The sequence below is a fragment of the Rhinopithecus bieti genome, unplaced genomic scaffold (genome assembly GCF_001698545.2).
Source record: "Rhinopithecus bieti isolate Rb0 unplaced genomic scaffold, ASM169854v2 scaffold_4781, whole genome shotgun sequence".
NCBI classification, from domain to species: Eukaryota; Metazoa; Chordata; class Mammalia; order Primates; family Cercopithecidae; genus Rhinopithecus; species Rhinopithecus bieti.
Genome location: NW_016805181.1, coordinates 1,142,355 through 1,163,948, shown reverse-complemented (window position 1 = coordinate 1,163,948; position 21,594 = coordinate 1,142,355). Strand labels below are relative to the sequence as shown.

General features: G+C 35.2%; 1 protein-coding gene across 1 annotated transcript in view; it reads left to right on the top strand.

Moving 5' to 3' along the window:
* Positions 1-21,594, top strand: part of NBAS (NBAS subunit of NRZ tethering complex) — a 399,905-nt gene that overhangs the window by 159,960 nt on the left and 218,351 nt on the right. Inside the window, 4 exon segments of the mRNA XM_017871408.1 lie at positions 2,043-2,176; positions 7,868-7,930; positions 9,974-10,096; positions 20,920-21,022. Of these exon segments, the coding sequence (XP_017726897.1) occupies positions 2,043-2,176; positions 7,868-7,930; positions 9,974-10,096; positions 20,920-21,022 (423 nt within the window).

Genomic DNA, 21,594 nt, shown 5'->3' with positions numbered 1-21,594 from the left:
ATGTTTTCTTACCATATATGAGTGTTTTATTGCCATATCTTCTCTCATTTTCTTTCATTCTTCCTGAATGCAGGATTGTGAGAGCCTGTGTTGCTTAGTTTAGGCTCTGGAGCCAATTGCCTGATTTGAATCCTTGCTTTACCACTTATTAGCTCTTTGAGTTCAGGCAAATTATTTGACCTGTTAGGGTGTTTGTTTTTCATTTATGTATAATGAGAATAGTACTAGTACTAATTTTATAGGATTGTTATGAAGACTTACAAATTAGTGCACACAAGGCACTTAGAAATGGTACCTGGCACACAATAAGAAACCAGAGGACTGTGTGTGGTGGCTCATGCCTGTAATCCCAGCATTTCGGGAAGTCGAGGCAGGAGGATCACGTGAGGCCAGGGGTTTGAGACCAGCCTGAGCAACACAGTGAAACCTTGTATCTGCAAAAAAACAAAAACAAAACAAAACTGTATATATATACACACACAGGAAAGAAGGAAAAATAAATCAGGAAAAGGCAGCTGTTTTTATTAATTTTCAACAGTACTTATTTTATTACTCTCAGCTTGTTCCTATTTTGCCAGTTAGTCACTTGGCAACCTTGGTTAAAGATGACATTTCTCAAATGAATACATTCATCCCTCAGTATCTGTGGGGGATTGCCTTAGGACCCCTCTTAAGCCCTCCTACCACCAGGCTACCAAAATCCATGGATGCTCAAGTCCCTGATACAAAATGATGTAGTATTTGCAATAACCTTTGCACATCCTCCTGTGTACTTTAAATCTTCTATGGATTACATAAAATACCTAATACAATATAAATGTTAAGTAAATAGTTCCTATACTATATTGTTTAGGGAATAATGACAAGAAAAAATGGTTTGTACATGTTCGGTGCAGACAGATACTTTTTCCCCCAGATATTTTGGATCCATGGTTGGTTGAATCCAGGGAAGTGGAGCCCACAGATATGGAGGGCCAAGGGTACCTTGAAGAAATGTATGTAAATCCTTTAATTCGGCAGCTTTGGAAAACTTTGTTTTCCCGGTAACCTTGAAAGTTTCTTTTTTACGTCCATTGATGTGGCTTTTCTACTGAGAAAATGCCCTTGTTTGGTAGCTTCTCTCCATCACTTTCCTATCTCTTTTGTGTTTACTGATGAATTTCTACTAAAACATTGAAAACCAGTAGACTATTATCATGGAGATTATCTTAGATTTATTTCGTTGTTGAAAAGAGGTCTAAGAAAATTACTTTCATTTGGTTGCTGTGGTACTAATAATATAAGCATGCAAATTCTTACTTTTATCTGTCTTTTTCCTTCTATATTTATTAATTTAATCCTTGCAATAGTCCTCTTAGAAAGGTATTGTTAATATTCACACTTTATAGATGAGAAAAACAAAAATCAATTAGTTATTTTCGTATCCTGGAAAATACTCCAAGAATGGGAATCTGTGGTTTGCAATGGGAAATGCTTTGTTCTGTATAGAAAGTGACCCTAAGTAGCCATCTTTCTTCATCAGAAATATGGAATGTGTTTTGTGATTTGCACAGTACTCTATTACAATTGGACTTCTTTTGAATAGAATGTCAGCACTCTGTAGTTAAATGAGTAATATGTAGTGCCTACTGAAAAGTAATAGGTTGTAACATCTTTGAGTATCAGTTAAAGAATTTTTTGTAACTTTGTAACTGAAACACATAGAATTTGGCTCCAGGGTTGGAAATGTTCTTAATGAATTGCCTTTTTAATTCACAGTGTTTTTTTTTCTATATTGACTGGGTCATAAATTGAAGACTCTGTTTTCAACTGATACACAGCTTATGGGGTTACAAATTATCTTTTATGGTTGATTCTGTAATTAAAATGTGATTTCAGGTAGAATTATTAAAGACCCCAGAAATCTATAAAGAAAAATCAAGACTTGTTTCTGTAGTTGATTAATTGTGCTATTTAATATTCTATTGACAGTAGTATTGAGATATGGAAAAGTTGACTATAAATCTGTTGACATTTAATACAACATACTTTATTTTCTGTAGCTGCAGCAAAAAATTATTCCTGATCAGGACCAACTGATGGCAATAGCACTAGAGTGCATCTATACCTGTGAACGAAATGACCAACTCTCTCTTTGCTATGACATACTAGAATGTCTGCCAGAAAGAGGATATGGGTAAGAATCCACAGTGTGCCAGTCTTAATTGTGTTGTTTTATTCTAACAGTTAAAAACGTTGCTTCCCCAAATGTTTACCTTAGAGAATTTTGGGAATGTGAAAAAAACGTAAAGAGGAAAACAAAATCGTCCTCAGTCCTATTGCCTAGGATAAACATTTCTTGTCTTACCAATATATGCGAAGTTCTATGTTTTGTTCAACTGTAATTATAAATTCTGAATTTTGTCAAACATCGTAATTTTCTATTAAAAAACAAAATACCACCACCATCTCCACAAAACTACTTTTATAAGTCAATAGGTAGTAATTGTGTTTTTAATGAAGCTTTTTTTTTCACATTTATGGACTAATTATATTTATTCTATGAATTGTTTGTTTTTTGCCTTTGCCTACAGGAATTCTTTTAAGTAGTGAATGTACCTAATTCTTAACTGTTTTTATGTTTAAATGGAAATGTATCTAATATGCTTTTGGATTATTTAGTTGTATGCAAGTCAAATTTGTATTTTTTCTTTGGAAGTCAGGTAACAATTATTCTTCTGATCCGTCTATTAAATTGAGTATGTATGATAAATTTCACATCTGGGGACATAAATAACAACACATGAAAGAGTGGTAAATACCAGCAGACCTGTTTTAAGCTTTTGTGACTTTTAGCCAAGTCATTTTACTTCTTTGGTCATTAATTTCCCGATTTACAAAATCAGATATTTAGACAAGAAAGCCTCATTCTCTGTTTTCTCTTTCTCTTTGCTCTCTTTTCATCTTCTCCCTCTTTTCTCTCTTTTCCTTTTACTTTTGAGAATATTTTTATTTCTTCTTTTTATTTTGGGAGGGGGGCTCATATCTGACCAAAGGAAATTTTTATTTCTTAGGTAGCAAATGATAGCAGTCACCAATTTTGCAATCTACCGTGAAATAGTTATTCATGCAGTCATTAGTGGAAGTGAAATCAGGTGAAAGATTAATGAGAAAAGGTTATTTGCATGATACCAAAGTATTACCCCAGTGACTTTTTTTTTGTTTTAATTTCAAAGTTGAGCTCTAACTGCCATCGTCTTAACCAAGTCGTGAAAGGTGGCATCACTTATAGTCAGACTACCTGACCTTATATGCCTCCTGATGTGATGCAGTATGAAGCACCTGGTCTTACAGCAGCCCTTAAGAAATATTTTTGCTAAAGTTGTTTACCGTGAGTCTAATCAGATTAGTCTTTTAGGCTGAACTTCTAGTTTGCAGCTAATAGGGGAAATAGAGAGACAAGTTAAATAACACCATGAAGAGTAAGACAAATACTGAATGTGGGCTGTTCTGTGCATTAACTGGTCTTTGTACTTTGAATAGTTAGTGTCATTTAGGAAGACAAAATGTGGGGCCGTGGGGAGGCGCTTTTCTAAAATAAAGGAGCTTAAAGGGACATGATCTTCCTCTAATTTTTAAATATAAATAATGTATGAACATAGTTAAAGTCGGAATAAGAAGACTGGTATTAGTAATATCCGCTGATAAACAACTGTTTGCTGCCCACTTTTCCCATTCTTGGATTCCTATCTTCAAAAAGCAAATACTTTCACTGGTAGATTTTTCCTTGTCTTTGCCTACCTCCTTTAAAATGTTATGCTCGTGTTGTTATTTTTTTGATTTTGCAGTTTTATATCATTTTGACTTCCTTTTGTGGAAGTCCTTTCCCTTCTCCCATATCCACTTCTCCTACCATTTTCCAGTGTTTTAATCATTATGATTATGTAAATATTGTTTATACTGCAGAACTAGATGTGGTTTATTTTCCTTTTAATACAACTATCTGATTTTCCTGGATTGAATAATTTCCTTTTCTGTTGTTTTCTTTTTTTCCATCACCCTCATGCTTTGACAGAACTGTTAAACCACTTTCGGTCGTGAAAACGATTTAATAATTTCTCTGTTCCTTTCCTGTTTTTTTTTTTTTTTTTTTTTTTTTTTCTGTCTGTCTCTTCTTCTCTCACTCTCTTTCTTTTGAAACATCCTTCTTGGAATTGGTATGAATGAATTGTTCTCTGTGTCTGCTGTCCATCTATTATCCTGGGACGTCGTTTGCCTCTCTCTTGTGTTGCATATTGCATTTCTTGATTTTCCTTTCTTCTTTCTTCACTTTTTCCTCATTTTGATGGAGTATACTGTCCAATAGCTTCCTGTCAAAGATTGCCTGAGAGGTATTTTTTAAAAGACTGTCACATATTAGGAAAGTACCATCATTGCACACTTTTACTTGGTAGAAGGTTTAATTGTACATGGAATAGACTTATAATCCTTATCTTGTGAATTTTGAAGGTACTACTCTTGTCTTTTCTTTCTAGTATTATTGAGAAGTTCAATGGCATCCTGAATAATACCTATTTAAATATAGATTTTTTTTAAAAGAAGGTTTTTTTGGTGTTCGGAAATAGCATAAGGATGTGTTTCTGTTTCATATGTAAATTCATTGTGGTGTTCACTGAATGGTCTCATCCATTCTGGAAATTCATAACCTTCAGACCTTTGAGGAATGTTCTTATATTTTTTTCCTTGAGAAGTTTATTCGTACTCCTCTCTTTTCTTCCTTCCTTCTTCATATAGGGAAAGGTAAATCAGAGTGGACTCAGCATCTGTGTATTATTCAGACCTGTACTGGTGTGAATACAGGCTACCTCACATCCCTAGTAGAGAGCAGCAGAGTGTACAAGTGTGTCTCTGAGAACTGTAGGCCTTCCATAGGCAGCCAAAGGCAGGTAAACTGGATAGTATTCATAGATTTTTGTAGCAAAATGTTCCCATTGTTTAAAAATCTCAACCCAAAGGCTGTCAGTGTGTCAGTAGTCAAATTGCTTCTCCCTGGAGTGTGACAAGAGATGCAGAAGCCCCTCTTTCCTCCGAAAGCTGGAGTGGCAGGGAGTTTCTTCCTTACTGGGCTCGGTGGGAACCTTATGATTCCTCTGTCAGCTTCATATCTCATTTCTTGTTCCTAAGTCAACCAGGCACAATCACTGACTTCCAACTCATGTGCATAACTCTTAAAAGTAAATATATTAGGCTTTGTTTTCCACTAAATTCAAATAGCATAAATATCAATTAGAGCTTATCTATTAATTATTAAATAGTAATTTGCCTGCTTTGAGGAGATTATCATGGTATCAGTAGGATTATGATATTAAAAACATTTTCTACGTAGATGTTATAGTTAGGGGATTAACATGTTTGTTTTTGAAGAGTGTGTAGGCTAAGAAATGCCTCTCGTGTATACATGGCCAAAAGCGTTTCTTGGCTTCAGATTATTGGTTTCTGATCTAACATTTTTTTATGTAAACACAAAGAATGGCTTGATATTTTCTTGTTACTCCATTAATTTCTTAATGATTGCATTTCATGTTTTTAATTTTCTAAGTAACTTGTAATTACAAATTAGCCTTGTATTAAAATATAGGGCTCAAAATATTTTCTGTGGTTCTCTTTGTTCTTCATGCCAAGTTTTTCAATTTATATTCTCTTGGTGATTATTTATTTTTAGTGGTTAAAATAGTTGTTATTTATCAAATGGTAAACTATAAATACATCCATTTGCTATTTGAGAAATGAGCAATCACTTAATCTAATTAAATTTTTTTGCATCTTACCTAGGCAGATTAGTCTGGCTAAAAAATTCTTTACTCATTATGTTCATGAATGTCAGTTCACAAAGGAAGAACATTGTACCTCAAATATCTGTGATAAATGATTATAATAGAGCTGTAAAATGATAATTTCCAAAATATTGCTGAATAAGGCCAGGTGCAGTTACTCATGCCTGAAATCCTAGCACTTTGGAAGGCCAAGGTGGGAGAATCAGTTGAGACCAGTCTGGGGAACATAGGAAAACTCCATCTCTATAAAAAAATTTAAAAATTAGCTGGGTGTGGTAGCGTACACCTTTAGTCCTAGCTACTCGGAAGGCTGAGCCAGGAGGATCGCTTGAGCCCAGGACGCAGAGGTTGCAGTGAGCCATGATCCTGCCACTGCATTCCAGCCTAGGTGACAGAGCAAAACCCTGTCTCAAACAAAACAAACAAACAAAAAAACCATAGACACACACACACTGCTGACTGAGTGTGTTAAGGGAAGTTAACTCTGATCAATAATCTTCTAAAGGACTTTCGGTAGAATATATCCCACTCACCATTCTTGTCCAAAGGCTAAAACTTAGTGTAAACAGATAGTGTAATATTTGTAAGTTGCATTGATTAATTGTTAGATACATTTAGACCAGGCAGGTAGTTTTAAAAATAATGAGAGTTTTTTGTCCAAAGCAGGACATTTTAATTTTCCAAGTCCAAAGATTTTTTGTTTGGACTTCTTGTTAATAAAACCATTGCTTTCTCTGGTGTGTTCCTCCAAGGTGACAAAGAAAAGAAGGAACAATGGTCATGCCAAAAAGGGCCGCGGCCACATGCAGCCTGTTCACTGCATGAACTGTGCCTGATGCATGCCCAAGTACAAGGGCATTAAGAAATTTGTCATTCGAAACACAGTGTAGGCCGCAGCAGTCAGGGACATTTCTGAAGTGAGCGTCTTCAATGCCTATGTGCTTCCCAAGCTGTGTGTGAAGCTACATTACTGTGTGGGTTGTGCAATTCACAGCAAAATAGTCAGGAATTGATCTCGTGAAGCACCGAACACCCCCACGCTGATTTTGACCTGTGGGTGCTGCCCCACAATCCCCACTAAAGCCTATGTAAGGAGCTGAGTCCTTAAATAATGAAGACAGACTATTCTCTGGAGAAAAATACAATGAAAATTGTACTTAAAAAATAAATAATAAAAAATAAATGAAACCATAAGATCTTGTGGGAATTCAGGTGGAGCATTGCACAGAAGACACCTGAGAGTGGCAGGGGCAGTGTTTGTCAGTTGAGTGTTTGGGACACAGAGTTGTCTAGGGTGAAAGAGGGCTTTTATAGCAGTAATAATCTTTTTCACCATCTCCCTCTATTCACTTGCACGTATGTTGTGCCATACTTAATCTTCCCTACCAGCCACATTTTTATTAGTTTGTGATCTTTTTCATGATAGTGTTTCTCCTAGTTTCTGCTTACTGGCTGCCTCAGAAAGCATTGCCTTTTCATCTTCACTCCCTACCAGGGATTATCTATGTGATGGATATACTTCCCACTGATTCCTTAACATTGAAGTGAATGGGTTCCCTTCCCTTAACGCACAGGGGATGATTATGTGTAAGAACTTTCCTGAGGATATAGAATCCTAATGGAAACTTCCTGGAGAGGAGGGGATCCTAAGATGTGTAGATAGGCCTAGGAGAAAGCCAACACGACTATGCTTCTTCTTAATCTGTTTCATTAGTTTAAAAGAACAGTAGTAAATAGTGATTTTACCCTTTACCTCATCTTAAACAATCGATTTGTAATTTTTTTTTTTTTTACCTTTAAGTACAACTGAACCAAAAGTACCCTAGAAAATAGTTGCTCATATCTGACTAATCTGTAACGGAGAATATTGTTCTACTCTAGCATTTCTTATTCTCTTGAATCTTGAGTAATGCTGAATGAATTTAGGCAATATTGTTATACAGTACACGTAAAAGAAACATCTTTCCTTTTTTTCACTTCATTAAGTTTTGTATTTTATTTAAAAATCTAATACTAAGCTTAAGGGCTTTTTTCTTCTTCTTTTAATTTATTAGTGATAAGACAGAGGCAACCACAAGGCTTCATGACATGGTAGACCAACTGGAACAAATTCTCAGGTGAGAAAAATGACAGTTTTTTTGGCTCCATGCTTATTAAGGGAATTTGTCCAAGAAATGTCACGTTAAGTCTGCCTGTGAGTCATTGTTTCTATTTTGACTTCATTTTTGTTTGTCTTGGGAGTGAATTTTCTCAACAGCAAATACGCTATACCCCTGTTGTAGTGAAGTGATAGAATAATAACATGATCTTTGAAAACCTACATTCAAATTTAGACCTTACCACTTACTAGTTGTGTGATCTTTGGGCCTAGGGTTTTCTTATCTATAATATCTTAACTCATGAAACTGTGGAATCAATATTAGATTAAACATTTAAAGTGCCTCCTACATCGTAGGCACATAAGGAATGTTCATCCATGCAGCAGTTATTGCATCTTTATCAGCAAGCAATGTTTATTACACTAACTTCCCTTTTTAGGACATAATACATTGAGTTGACTATTTGTATTATGTCAAACTGCATTAGAACCCTCATGCAACACTGGAGGAATATTCTTTACTGTTGTAGTAAAATGTTAAACTATCTCTTTTGGAGATTGAAATAATCTTAATTTCCCATGTAGAAAGTCTGATATTGTTTACTAATATTTATTTTTATCTTTATATAAATATGTACATTTAACTTTTAAGTATTGTATTAAAAGTAAAAATTTAAGAATAATAAACTTTGGTCTTCCAATATATAATTGTAGAAATTATAGCTAATAACATTACTAATAGTATGTATGATAATTTGGAGTCCACTGATTAGAAATCTTATTCAAATTAATGGACTTTAGTGTAAAAATATTTCAAGTTGCCTTTGAGGGAACAGAGTGGTTTTGTGTACCATAATATGTGAGTTTAATAGAGAATTAACTGTTCAGTTTCCTGAAGACCTGTATTTATTATTACCTAGCTTGATTCCTGTTATGTTGTGTTCTGAAAGTTATACAGTTGTATTTCTTGAAAAATGTTTACTAAATCAGCTTTTCCCATTGTAGGTTGGCTTGTGCCTGTCCTCCCCGCTACTTCCTAACACATTCAGTTTAGTTTGACTCAAGCTTGGTGGGTTGAGTCAATGTAAATTCATTCTCTACAAATCTGCATAGTTACCTTTATTTCTCTAGTAAAATTGAGAAGAGATAGCTCAAAGAGATACAGTGAAATAAACGTCATTTATTTCATCACATGTCTGTGATTGTAACCATGGGTGGTCCTGGTAGTTTTATTATGCCACCAGTACCTCAGGGAAACAGTTAACACCCTATAGGTTTCTGGATGATGTTTAGGTTTCACTATTTAGCTTAATTTACTGTGCTTTCAAGATAAGAGCTTTGTATTCCTGTTCCACCTCATAGCCCCAGATACTTGATAAATGTTTTAGTATACATAATGCCAGGCGACTTTACCGATGAAACCTATTTTCTGAAGAGTTACTGGATTCTATCCAGTCACTCTATTCAGTCCTGTAGTAGTCAGTTCATAAATGTGAGATTTTGTGAGTCAGATCAAGTGTTTATATGATGTTGATTATTATGGAATGGGATATCTCAAGAAGATTCATGACAGAGAAAATTTTTGACATATCTTGTATATTTATAAAATGGATTATTGATAGAAAATGAGCCTGATGATTTCCAGAGTCTTCTAACTCTAACATTCTTAGTTTATTGCTTTTCTAGTAGTCTTGCTTATAACAGAATACTCAATAGGATTAATAAGAATTAAAACTGTACTGAAAGTATAGATTTGGCTTATTTTACTGACAGGTGCTGTGGTAAAAAAGATTTTTGAGATAAAGATAGGTCATGCTTTCTTTTAGTATGCTACTTAGCCCAACTACATTCTAATAAAAGTCAATGAGAAAGGTAAGATTTGTTATATAATTATTAGATTTTTTTTTCTTTTTTGTTGAGAATCAATGTTATATGTAAAATTGGATTACACTATGGGATAATTTTTTTTAGTAATAAACACTGAAGTGCAACCTATATGCCTAAGATTCTTAGACTCTTTGTTTGGTAGCAAGACATTAAATAATCCTTTTTTCACTTACAGTGTGTCAGAACTTTTGGAAAAACATGGACTCGAGAAACCAATTTCATTTGTTAAAAACACTCAGTCTAGCTCAGAAGAGGCACGCAAGCTGATGGTTAGATTGACTAGGCACACCGGCCGGAAGTGAGTAATAAAATTAATTGATACTTGGGTCAATTAATTTTAAATATTTTCAAAAGTATTTCTCTTTTTCTGACAACCTCATTGTGTTATAACTGGTAATAAACTGCACATAAAGTGTAAGTATAATTTGATAAGTTTTGATATATGTATATACCCATGGGAAACCATCATTATGATTAAGATAATAAACATATCCAATACCCCTGAAAGTATTTTGATTACTCCTTTAGAATCCTTTCTCTCTTGCTTTTCGTTATCATGCTCCCTTCTCCTCATCAGGGCTACCACTAATCTATTTTCTTTACTTCTGTATATTACTTTGCATTTCCTAGAATTTTATATAAATAAATCACACAGTGTAATTTTTTTGTTTGTGTGTTTGTTTGGCTTTCACTCAGTATAATTATTTTGTGATTCATCCATATCGTGTCATGGATCAGTAGTTTGTTTCTTTTTATTTGCTGAATGATATTTCATTGTATGGAATTTTCACACCCTGTTTACTACTTCTCTGTCCATGGACATTTGGGTTATTTTGAGTTTTGGCTTTTACAAATAAAGTTGCTATGACTTCATTTGCAAGTGTTTTTGTGGACATATGCTTTCACTTCTCTTGGACAAATACCTAAGGATGAAATGGCAGGATCATTTGGTAGATGAATAGTTAACTTTCAAAAACTGCCAAACAGTTTTTTAAAGGATTTGTGCCATTTTGCTTTCCTCCCAGGCTCGTGGGAGAGTTACGGTTGCTACGTCCTACATTGCTCTTCTTTATCCTCATCAACACTTGGTGTGGTCAGTGCTTATTTGCTATCTGCATGTTTTCTCTGCCTGTCTTTAAAACTGAGTTATTTTTCTTTTTATTGAATTTTGGGACTTTTCTTATATATTCTAGATGTAAGTCTTTTTATTAGATATATGTTTTGTGAAGATTTTCTCCCATTTGTACCCTGTCTTTTCGTTATCTTTGTGTTTTGAAGAGTATACTTTCTAAAAAATTGCCTTTTAATCAATTTGTACTTTTTTAATGCTTTGCCACAATGTTTTTTTCCTACCGTTGTTAGCAAAATTTTTGGTTTTACATGTTACGTTTAGATCCATGAACCATTCTGAGAGTTCATTTTTGCTTATTGTTCAAAGTATGGATCAAAAAACTTTTAGGTCTAATTATTCCTCACCATTTGTTTAAAAAGCCACCCTTTCTCTACTGAACTACCTTTGCAGTTTTTTTGAAATCTGTTGTCTGTGTAAATGGGGACTTAATTTTGATTATTTTGTTCCATTGATCCATTTATTTCTTTCTTCCCATACCATACTGTGTTAATTATTGCAGATTTCTATTAAATATTGAAATTAGATAACAGTCTCCCGGCTTTGTTTTTTTCACCAAAGTTGTTTTGTTTATTATAGGGCCTTTGCAGTTCCATATGCATTTTGGAATAAGCTTACCAATTTCTTCATTTGGAATTTTGATAAGGATTGCATCAAATCTGTAGGTCAGTTTGGAGAACGTTGCTATCCTAAATCAATATTAAGTCTTCCAATCCATGAACATAGGATGTCTTTCCCTTTACTTAGTTCTTCTTTGATTTCTTTAAATGATCTCTTAGTTTTTAGTGTACTATTCTTGCGTTTATTTTGTTAAATTATTCTTAAGTATTTTATTCTTTTTTGGTCCTATTGTAAAGGGAATTGCTTTCTTAATTTCATTTTCAGATTGTTCCTTCCTACTGTGTAGAAATATAGTTGATTCTTTGATATATTGATCTTATGTCCTCTAACTTTTCTGGGCTTACTTATTAGCTCTAATAGTTTTTCTTTGCAGACTTCATGGGATTTCCTATGTAAAAGATTGCGCTATCACAGGAAGGTAGATCTTCCTGTGATATTGTTTCTTTACCTCTACAATATGAGTTTGTAGCAAGATACTTTCTCTTCTCCAAGCTTTTCTTTTTTGTCATCATATAATTTTTATGTATGTTAAGAACCCCACTTTGCATTGTAATTATTATTTGCAAGCAGTAAACTATTTTTTAAAGTGATGTAAATAATGTAAAAAATGTGTTGTGTATTTATCCATGTAGTTACCATTTCTGGCAGTTTTTATTCTTTATGTAGACCTGTGTTTCCATCTGGTTTTATTTTCTTTTTGTCTAGAAGACTTCTTTTAATTTTTTTTTTTTTTTTTTTTTTTGTAGTGCTAGGATGCCAGTGATTCATTTGTTCATCTTTGTTTGTTTAAAAGAGTCTTTTATTTCACATTTTTCTCTGAAGGATATAGTCACTTGGTATACACTTCAAATTTGACAGTTTTTTTTTTTAAGTATGCTACGGTACAGAAATTGCTCCACTATCTCCTAGCATGCATTTTTTTTCCAATGAGAAATCTGCTGTCAGACTTAATCTGTTTCTGATGTGTTTCTCATATTTTTTAAATTGCTGTTGTGAATTTCTCTTTTTGACTTCAGTTTCAAATTTAATTTCATGGTATAGTTTTCTTCATAAAACATCTTGGATCTTGGATCTTTGGGTTTATAGTTTCCATCCAACTTGGAAAATTTTTGCGTATTTCTTCTCCTTTTTCTTCTGCTCCTCTCCTTTCAGGACTCCAATTATACATTTATTAGGACCTTTCATGTTGTCTCACAGCTCATCAGTACTGTGTTACTTGTTGGTTTTAATATTCTTAGGTATTTGGGTTTCATTTTGGTGAATTTCTATCACTGTTCTCCAAAGTCCACTACATATTTTTTTCTCTAATGTCTCAATTTGTACATTCATTGTATTTTTCATTAAGAGTTTTTTTTTTTAAATCTCTAAGAGTTCAATTTTGGTTTTATTAAACTTTCATGCCTCATTAACTTTTGAACATATGTTAAACAGTTATAATACATTTTAAAATATTCTTGTCTGTTTTCTAACACCAGCTTTTCTGACATGTCTCTTCTTTTAAAACATCTTTCTAACATCTGTGATACCCATCTAATATCTGGGTAGGTTTTCAACAATTTTTTCCTCATTATCTGTCATATTTTCATGTTTTCAATGTAAAATAATTTTTTTTTTTTTTTTTGAGATGGAGTCTCTCTCTGTCGCCCAGGCTAGAGTGCAGTGGTGTGATCTTGGCTCACTGCATCCTCCACCTCCCGGCTTCAAGGGATTCTCCTGCTTCAGCCTCCCAAGTAGCTGGGATTACAGGTGTGCTCCATGCCCAGCTAATTTTTGTATTTTTAGTAGAGATGGGGTTTCACCATGTTGGTAAGCCTGGTCTCAAACTCCTGATCTTGTGATTCACCTGCCTTGGCCTCCCAAAGTGCTGGGCTCAGACAGGCATGAGCCACCGTTCCTGGTCGCAAAATAATTTTATTAAATACTAGACATTATGAATTTTTCCTTCTTGTATGCTATCATATTTTGTATTTTATAACTTTTAAAAAATTGTTTTATTTTATATATTTAAAATATACAGCGTGCTGCGATGGGATACATATAAATAGTAAAAAGGTTACTATGGTGAAACAAATTAACATTCATCATCTCACATAGTTATCTATTTTATTTTGTTTTTGTGGCAGGAGTAGCTGAAATCTACTCTTTTAGCATGATCCCATGTACAGGACAATTTTATTACCTATAGTTCTCATGTATACTAGACCTCTAGGCTTGTTCATCTACCTGTCTGCTACTTTGTATCCTTTAATCTGCATCTCCTTATTTGTCCCATCCAACCCTTCATGGTAACCACTGTTTTGGTGTCTATTTCTTTATACTTGATTTTTTTTATTTCACATATAAGTGAAAACATGCAATAGTTTTCTATGTCTCATTTATTGCACTTATTGTAAATCTTGTACTTTTTTCTGGGACATGGTTAATTTACTTGCCAACAGTTTAATCCTTTTGCTTCTTGCATTTGAGGTGGAGGAAGAGCTCCTTCTAGGGCTAATTATTCCCTATAACTGAGCTAAGACTCTGCTTAATGCCCGTGTGTCCTGAGGTTTTCCAGCGGGTATGAGCTTGACATTATGGTCTCTTTGCCTAGCCTCGGGCAGTTTAACCGCAGGCATTTATAGCTTCTACTTGGCTGAATATTTGCAGGGATCCTTTGCACATCTTGGGAATTTCTTCCAGTTCTGCTGTGTCCTCCCTGGCACTTCGTCCTGCATGTGCTCTGTGTGCTTTGGTTTCTCTGGAATTTTAGTTCTATCTTCTCAATGCAGGGAGTCCACAAGTCTGCTTAGATTTTTCCTTTCTTGTGCCGTGGTCTGGAATCTTTCTCAAGGCAGTAAACTGGGGTAGTCTTAAGAGTCATCTCAGCAGTGAGCCATGACCGTGCCACTGCACTCCAGTCTGGGTGACAGAGTGAGACCTTGTCTCAAACAGCAACAACAAAAAAGACTTCGTTTTATCTCTCAGGGATCATTGTCTTTTATTGCCTGATGTCCACTATTTTTGCGTACTTTTACTTGTTTTAGGCTGGAGATTTAATTCATTTCCTTTTGCTTAATCTTTTCTGAATGTGAACATCCCTTTGGAAGTCCCCCTTGATCTATGTCTTTCATGTCTTCTAAATTCCTGTAAGGAAGTCATATTAGGAAATTATCTTGACTCGGGAGTCAGATGACTTGGATTCTGGTTCTAACTCCACAGTATACCATCAACTCTTTTTTATAAAAGAGATGTTTACTGCTTCGTACATTTTTATAAAATGATCATACCAAACCCATGTAGACAGCAATTAAGTGAAGAAATAGTGCATTATTCTTCTGTCAATGTGGGCTTCCCTGAGGCTAAGATTAGAGTGTAAGTTGTTTGGAAGGTAATTCTAGCCTAGCATCAGTAGGAGAATGGGGAACTGATACAGGGAAGAAAAAGGAGCCAATACTGGTTATATTACATAAGGGGGTTTTCCACTGTGGACTAGGGCTCAGTATTGCTGGGGTCATCTGGGAGTTGGAGGATTACTCAGCTACCCTCTCGTGGCTATCATTGTTTGCAGACTGGTCTGATGAGTGTTAACTCCCTTATACTTCCAGCATAACTAAGCATGCCTTTTGGCAGTGGAAGTCCTCAGACAGGAGTCTGGTTGCTAAAGTAGGATGCTATCCATGTGTATGAAAAGTTCACAGCAGTGAGAACTGAGTGTATGTATATGGATTGTTTGTGCTATAAGTTACCCCCCTTCAAAACACTAAAACACTATAGAATAACTTTGCCTCATTTTTTTCTTTACTTTATATAAATGGAATTATATAGTATATAATTTGCATGTAGCTTCTTTCTCTCGACATTGTTTGTGAGATTCCTTTGTATTGTTGGTATAACCTTAGTTTGTTCGTTCTCAGTGTTGTAAAGTATTCCATTTTGTGAATATAACACATTATTTATACATTCTCTGTTGATGGACATTTGAATTGTTTCTCATTTTCTCCTGTAATTAATGCTACTGCTATGAATAAATTTGTACTTATCTGTCTTCTGGTGTACATATTTCTGTCCTTCACTTGAATATCTACCTGGGAGTGGAACTGGTGAGTCATAGGATATACCTGAGTTCAATTTTAGGAGAGTCTGCCAAACAGTTTTTCAAAATTGTACTGTGTATATTTCTCTCAGCAATATGTAAGAGTTACAGTCACTCCACTACGTCACAAATACCGGATACTGATTTTTTTTCTCTCATTTTAGCCATTTAGATGGGTATATAGTGGCATTTCATTGTCTTTTTAAAATATGCATTTCTTACATGACTGTTGAAGTGGAAAATGTTATAAGGGTATCAAAACATTAAATACTTAAGTAAATCTAACATGAGATGTGCAGGACTAATGAAGTGGAAAACTTTATGATAGTATCAAAACATTAAATACCTAAGAATAAATCTAACATGAGATATGCAAAAGTATCTATATGAAAATTATGAAACATTGTTGAGATCTGTTAAAGATCTAAAGAAATGGAGGAATACATCATGTTTATAGATTGGAAGAGTCAGTAGTGGAAAGATGTCAATTCTTCTCACTCCTCTGTTTTTTTCCTGCATTCCTAATAAAAATTCCAGCTAATGTATATATTCATTTGAGAGTTGCACAAGTATAGAATCTTTGATACAAACATTATGACAGGTACATAGGTGATGCTCAGAAAATATTTAATGTGTTGCTTAATAAAAATTTGGTGAATGGGCCAAGCACAGTGGCTCATGCCTATAATCCCAGCACTTTGGGAGGTAGAGGCGGGCAGATCACTTTGAGTTTAGGAGTTCAAGACCAGCCCAGGCAACATGGCAAAACCCTGTTTTTATAAAAAACAAACAAATATTAGCTGCACATGGTTGCTTATGCCTGTAGTCCCAGCTACTTGGGAGGCTGAGGCTAGAGAATTGCTTGAGCCCAGGAGGTGGAGGTTGCATTGGGCCGAGATCTTGCCACTGCACTCCAGCCTGGGCAACAGAGTGAGACACTGTCCTAAAAGAAAAAAAACTGTGAATGAATGACTTACTTATTTTTTAGTATGTGTTGCTTAAAGCACTGATAATTTTTAGCTACTCATTTCAAAGGAGTAAGTGAGAATAAGTGAGTGAAAAGATAATGACAGATTTTAAAATCTGGAAAACTTTGTTTCATTTTGTCTCTTTCTATATTGTCATCATTTAAAGTAGCACATCTAATGAAATTAGAAATTTTGCTAAGTTCTTTGGAAGTTCATTTAGAGCCAGTTACAACAGAGACAGGAAAACTGAACAATTAATATTCATACTTTATAATGGTGCACTTATTTATGGAATTGTTTATTTACATTATTTAATGAATATTTTATTATGGATTTTGACATAATTTGTGTCCGTATTATGCTTGATGTCTGGCTTACAAAGAAAAAGATATAGTACCTCCCTGGTCCAGAGGGGGATACACTTAATGAATATGAAGAGAATATTTATAAAGGCTATGAAGGCCATGAGAGAACTAACAGATTACTCTGTAGAAAAATTGGCAACATAATATGTCAAATGTATATTTAAAAAAAGAAAAGAAAAATTGGCAACAGAGTTGAAAGACATTTCAATTAGATGATATCCAAATGGTCCATAAAGAAACCGATAACTTTTTGACCTATTAGTCATTTAGTTTATGCATAGAATAAAGGGTAAGTATGACTTGGAGGTGCTTGCCGGACAGTAGGTGGAGATGCTGCTGTGAGGATGGACATGAAGATCAGCAGAGAAGTCCGAACTGGAGTTACGGATTTGAGAATGATCCCCATGTGTGTATGGGAAGGTTAAATTCCAGATCTGTAGGGAGACTACATAAAAATGTAAAGAAGACTGGGGAAAAAAGGCACCTCAAGCACTAATCCTGAAGGAGTAGAATTAAGCAAAGGTAACTTTTCAAGAACTTTTTAAACATATGTTGTTTACCTAAATTTTAGGATTTAGAAATTCAGTTTAACCCAACTATCAAAGTAAAATAAAACCCAGCAGTAAAACACACTATTGTATATTCCTTTCTATCTTTTAAGAGCTGACTCCAACACATCTTCCAGGAGACCTTGTTTGACTCCTCCAAGCTTAATTGAATTCTCCTTCCTAGAAATTGCCTAGCATTTTTTATCTACCTACCCCCCCCCCTTTTTTTTTTTTTTTTCCTTGAGACGGAGTCCGCTCTGTCACGCAGGCTGAGTGCGTGGCCTGACTCAGCTCACGCAGCTCGCCTCCCGCGTTTACGCATCCTCCCGCCTCAGCCTCCCGGTACCTGGGACTACAGGCGCCCCCCACCTCGCCGGCTAGTTTTTTTGTATTTTTTAATAGAGACGGGGTTTCACCATATTAGCCAGGATGGTCTCAATCTCCTGACCTCGTGATCCGCCCGTCTCGGCCTCCCAAAGTGCTGGGATTACAGGCTTGAGCCACTGCGCCTGGCCGTATCTACCTCTCTTACTATCTGTTGCAGCTATATGGTGTTACACTGCAACTATACTACAGTCATTAACACATGTGCCTTAAGTTCCCTTCTAGATCGTAATCTCTCTAGTGCAAGTGTTATAGCCACCATACACCTCAGTTAGGAACTTACATGTCAGTGGCCCTCTCTGGTAATTTAGATAACTTTGACTATTTAAATGCCTTAAGATTTCTTTATAGCTACAAATGGATGGCCAATATTTCCAAGATCATGCTGATTTTACTCTAAAATCTACTTTTCAGCAGGAAAGCATTGTAATTGCTGCTAGATTACCTACCAACCCACCTCCCCTAGCCCCGAATTAGTTCCCTAAATACTTACAGAGTCCCTGAAGTTAATTTCTACTCATGGTAATCTGTTTACTGTGAATATATAAGAGAATATGATGCCTGTTTTCATAGTAGTTGACTTGAAATGAATCTTAATTATTTTATGCATACTTCCATGGCTTGGCCTTCAATACCCACAGAATATTCTTATACATATTCTAAAGGGTGGCAGATATCAGCAAATCTGTCACAAATGCACGTTTTACTAACTTGAGGTACACTATTTCTCCCTGGGAAATCCACATCTATTCCAAAGCTGCAACTAATGCGTTTGTGTTCAGGGATCTGTCTGTTAATTTGCAAAACTCTTGGTTAGTTTCTTCAAGTTCTTCTCTTGATTCTTATTTACTGAATATATTCTTTAAAAGGCCATTGTAAATAATGCATAATGAGTTTATTTTTATTAGAACCTTTACTTACGGCTAGCCATGTGCGAGAAAACATTAGTACCATCTGCCCCAGTGTTTATGGCTTCCAGAAGAACAGCTGGGCTATAAGAAATTGAATTTAGCTAGATAATGCCTAGGTCTGATTTTATCAAGTGTGTGCAAGATGGACACTCACTTCATCCATCATTCTGCTACTTCTCTGCCTGTAAGAAATCTGAAAGAACCCTCCAGTTTTTTTGAAGCCTAAAGACTTCACATACCCAGGTCAGACAAATGGAAACATTTCATGGATTGTCCTGAAATACTTGAAATATATCATTTTGTTTTGTGTATTTGTCTGCTGGAAGAAAAAAAGTGTTCTCTTATGCCTAATTGCATATGGAACAAGAGTAATTCTTCCTTTCTTATAATAAATATAAAATGCATCAGCAAATGAAGCATGTGCTTATTAAAAATTTTAGGAGAAAAAATTATAAAGACTATTTTCTGCTGTAATTATCCCAAATATATACTTTTTCTATAGCAATAATTATTAAACACATACAATCTATCTGCCCTGTTTTTAATGCATAGTGACGATTTTTAAAGGCATTGTAAAAGATCAAAATAAAAGGTGCATGAAAAAGAAACATCATCTAGTTGGTATTTGACCAACTTAAAACAAAAACCTGCTCTCCCTGAATAATGATATTCATGATTATGTAGAATGTCAAGACTAGAAAGTAAACATAAATGATGATTTCAAACTCATGTATATTTAACTAAGATGAACTTTGGAGAGAGGCAGAGAGAATTACAGCATATTGTCTCTCCTACTTGAATCAATATTAGAATCATACACATGACTTAAAAAATAAAAAACCGAGATGTATTTGTAACTTCAGATTCATTCATTCACATTTGTTGAATGTTTATTACATACCAGAAAATAGAGGGGTCTTTTCATATATTTTGGTAAAAGTTAATGTTTATGCTATACAAAAAGGGAATCTAAAGTTCAGGGAAATTAGAAAATTTATTCAAATTCATGGGTAATTTAGCTTATTCTTATATTTAGGAGCACGTTGCTTCAATGCCTGTGTTTTGTCAAAATTAATCTCATTTATTGCTTATCACTGATGTGGGCTTTCAGTGAGGAAAGTGAAAGTCAGGAATATTAAATGACTTGCTCACAATCACACAACTAAGTTGTGACTTTGTTTGAATTTGGGAACAAAACCCTTTCCCCTGCTGTAGGAGAATCTGACCATTAATTCTCTAGCTCTGTAACTCTGGAAATCAATATAAAGTGGTTTTTAATCTAGATTATAGAGGCCTCACTACTTAGCTAAAACAGATCCCTGATTGGTAAATTGCCTCTGGCCTGGAGGACCTGTAAATGAAGTAGAAATACCTGACGGGGGCTTTATGCTTTGGGCTTTCCTGAGTGCATTGCAAGAGATGTTGGCTCTTTCATGACATGTAGCTTGTTCCTAAACACAGCAACGCCAAGAACTACTCTCTGAGGGTCTGGCTCCTTCTACTGGGGCAGTCACCTCAGAAGAGAACTCCTGGAGTGCTCTGTGAGTTGCTTTGTGGACTGCTGCCAGTACTCTCACTGTAAGAAGCAACTGATGCTGCCCTGCTGGTGAGCCACGGTTCTTGTCCCCCAGGCTGATGGCAGATGCGGCCTGCGGTTGTCCTATGGATGTGAATGTTCAGTTGAGGTCCAGAAGACCTCTTGACAGGGATTGCTGAGTGATGAAGATGGAATTTGAAGCCAACCTCTGTCATCAAGTGCTTTTTCTGCTGTATCATAGCTGCTTTATCTTGCAATGGTTCATTTTACCTTAGAAACACAGCTTCTTTACCTTTACCATAATTACCATTCAATTCCATTTCAGCGTGTGTCTGCGCAGGCTATGACAGGCCGCTTTGTCACCGTCTCTAGCATTGAAGCATAGCTGCCCAGCTTTCCCCTCTATCTTTAATCCAAGTGTTCTCCTGTCAATTTAAAGGAGATATATTCCTTTTGATCATTTGGGAGCTGATGTGGTATATAGAGTGGTTTTTTTTTTTTTTTTTTAACTTTTGACCATTTGAAGAAAGAGTTTTATTAATTGTTTTCTTTTCCTCTTCCTTCTCTTTTTTATGTGTTGTTCCAGGCAGCCTCCTGTCAGTGAGTCTCATTGGAGAATGTTGCTGCAAGACATGTTAACTATGCAGCAGAATGTATACACATGTCTAGATTCTGATGCCTGCTATGAGGTAACTCTAGAACCATACACAATTTTTTTTTAATTCAACAGTTTTGATTGTTATGGTTTATTGAATGCAAGAATGATGACCATAGGCTACCCTGGAAGTAATATTATTTAATAATAGCCAATAACTAACTAGTGCTTTATTCACATTTTTAGAAAATGTGAATTGTACTTGACTTTTCTCACTTCCATAGTTTTAGTGGTCACTAAAACTTGTCTAATGCATCTGAGAAAGACCTTGAAATCTGTCCTGTCTTCATCTCTGCTGAACTGCAGCAATCCCCATACTTGTTTCCCTACCTCCAACTCTAGTTTACACGATAAAAAAGTATTTTCTAAAACAAATCTTTTCATGACACACCCCTTCTAAAAATGTGGTGTTGTTCCATATCAATAATCAAAAAGTAGCTCTACTCCTTAGCATGACATAGAAAGCTACAGAAGATGCCAGCTCCCTTACCCCTTCCACTTTTGTCACTGTCCATCATGTACCCTATGTTGCAGTAGCACCATCAAGCCTGTCATCAGTTCCTCCGTCCACCCTGCTGTTTCATGTTTCCGTCACTTTGCACACAT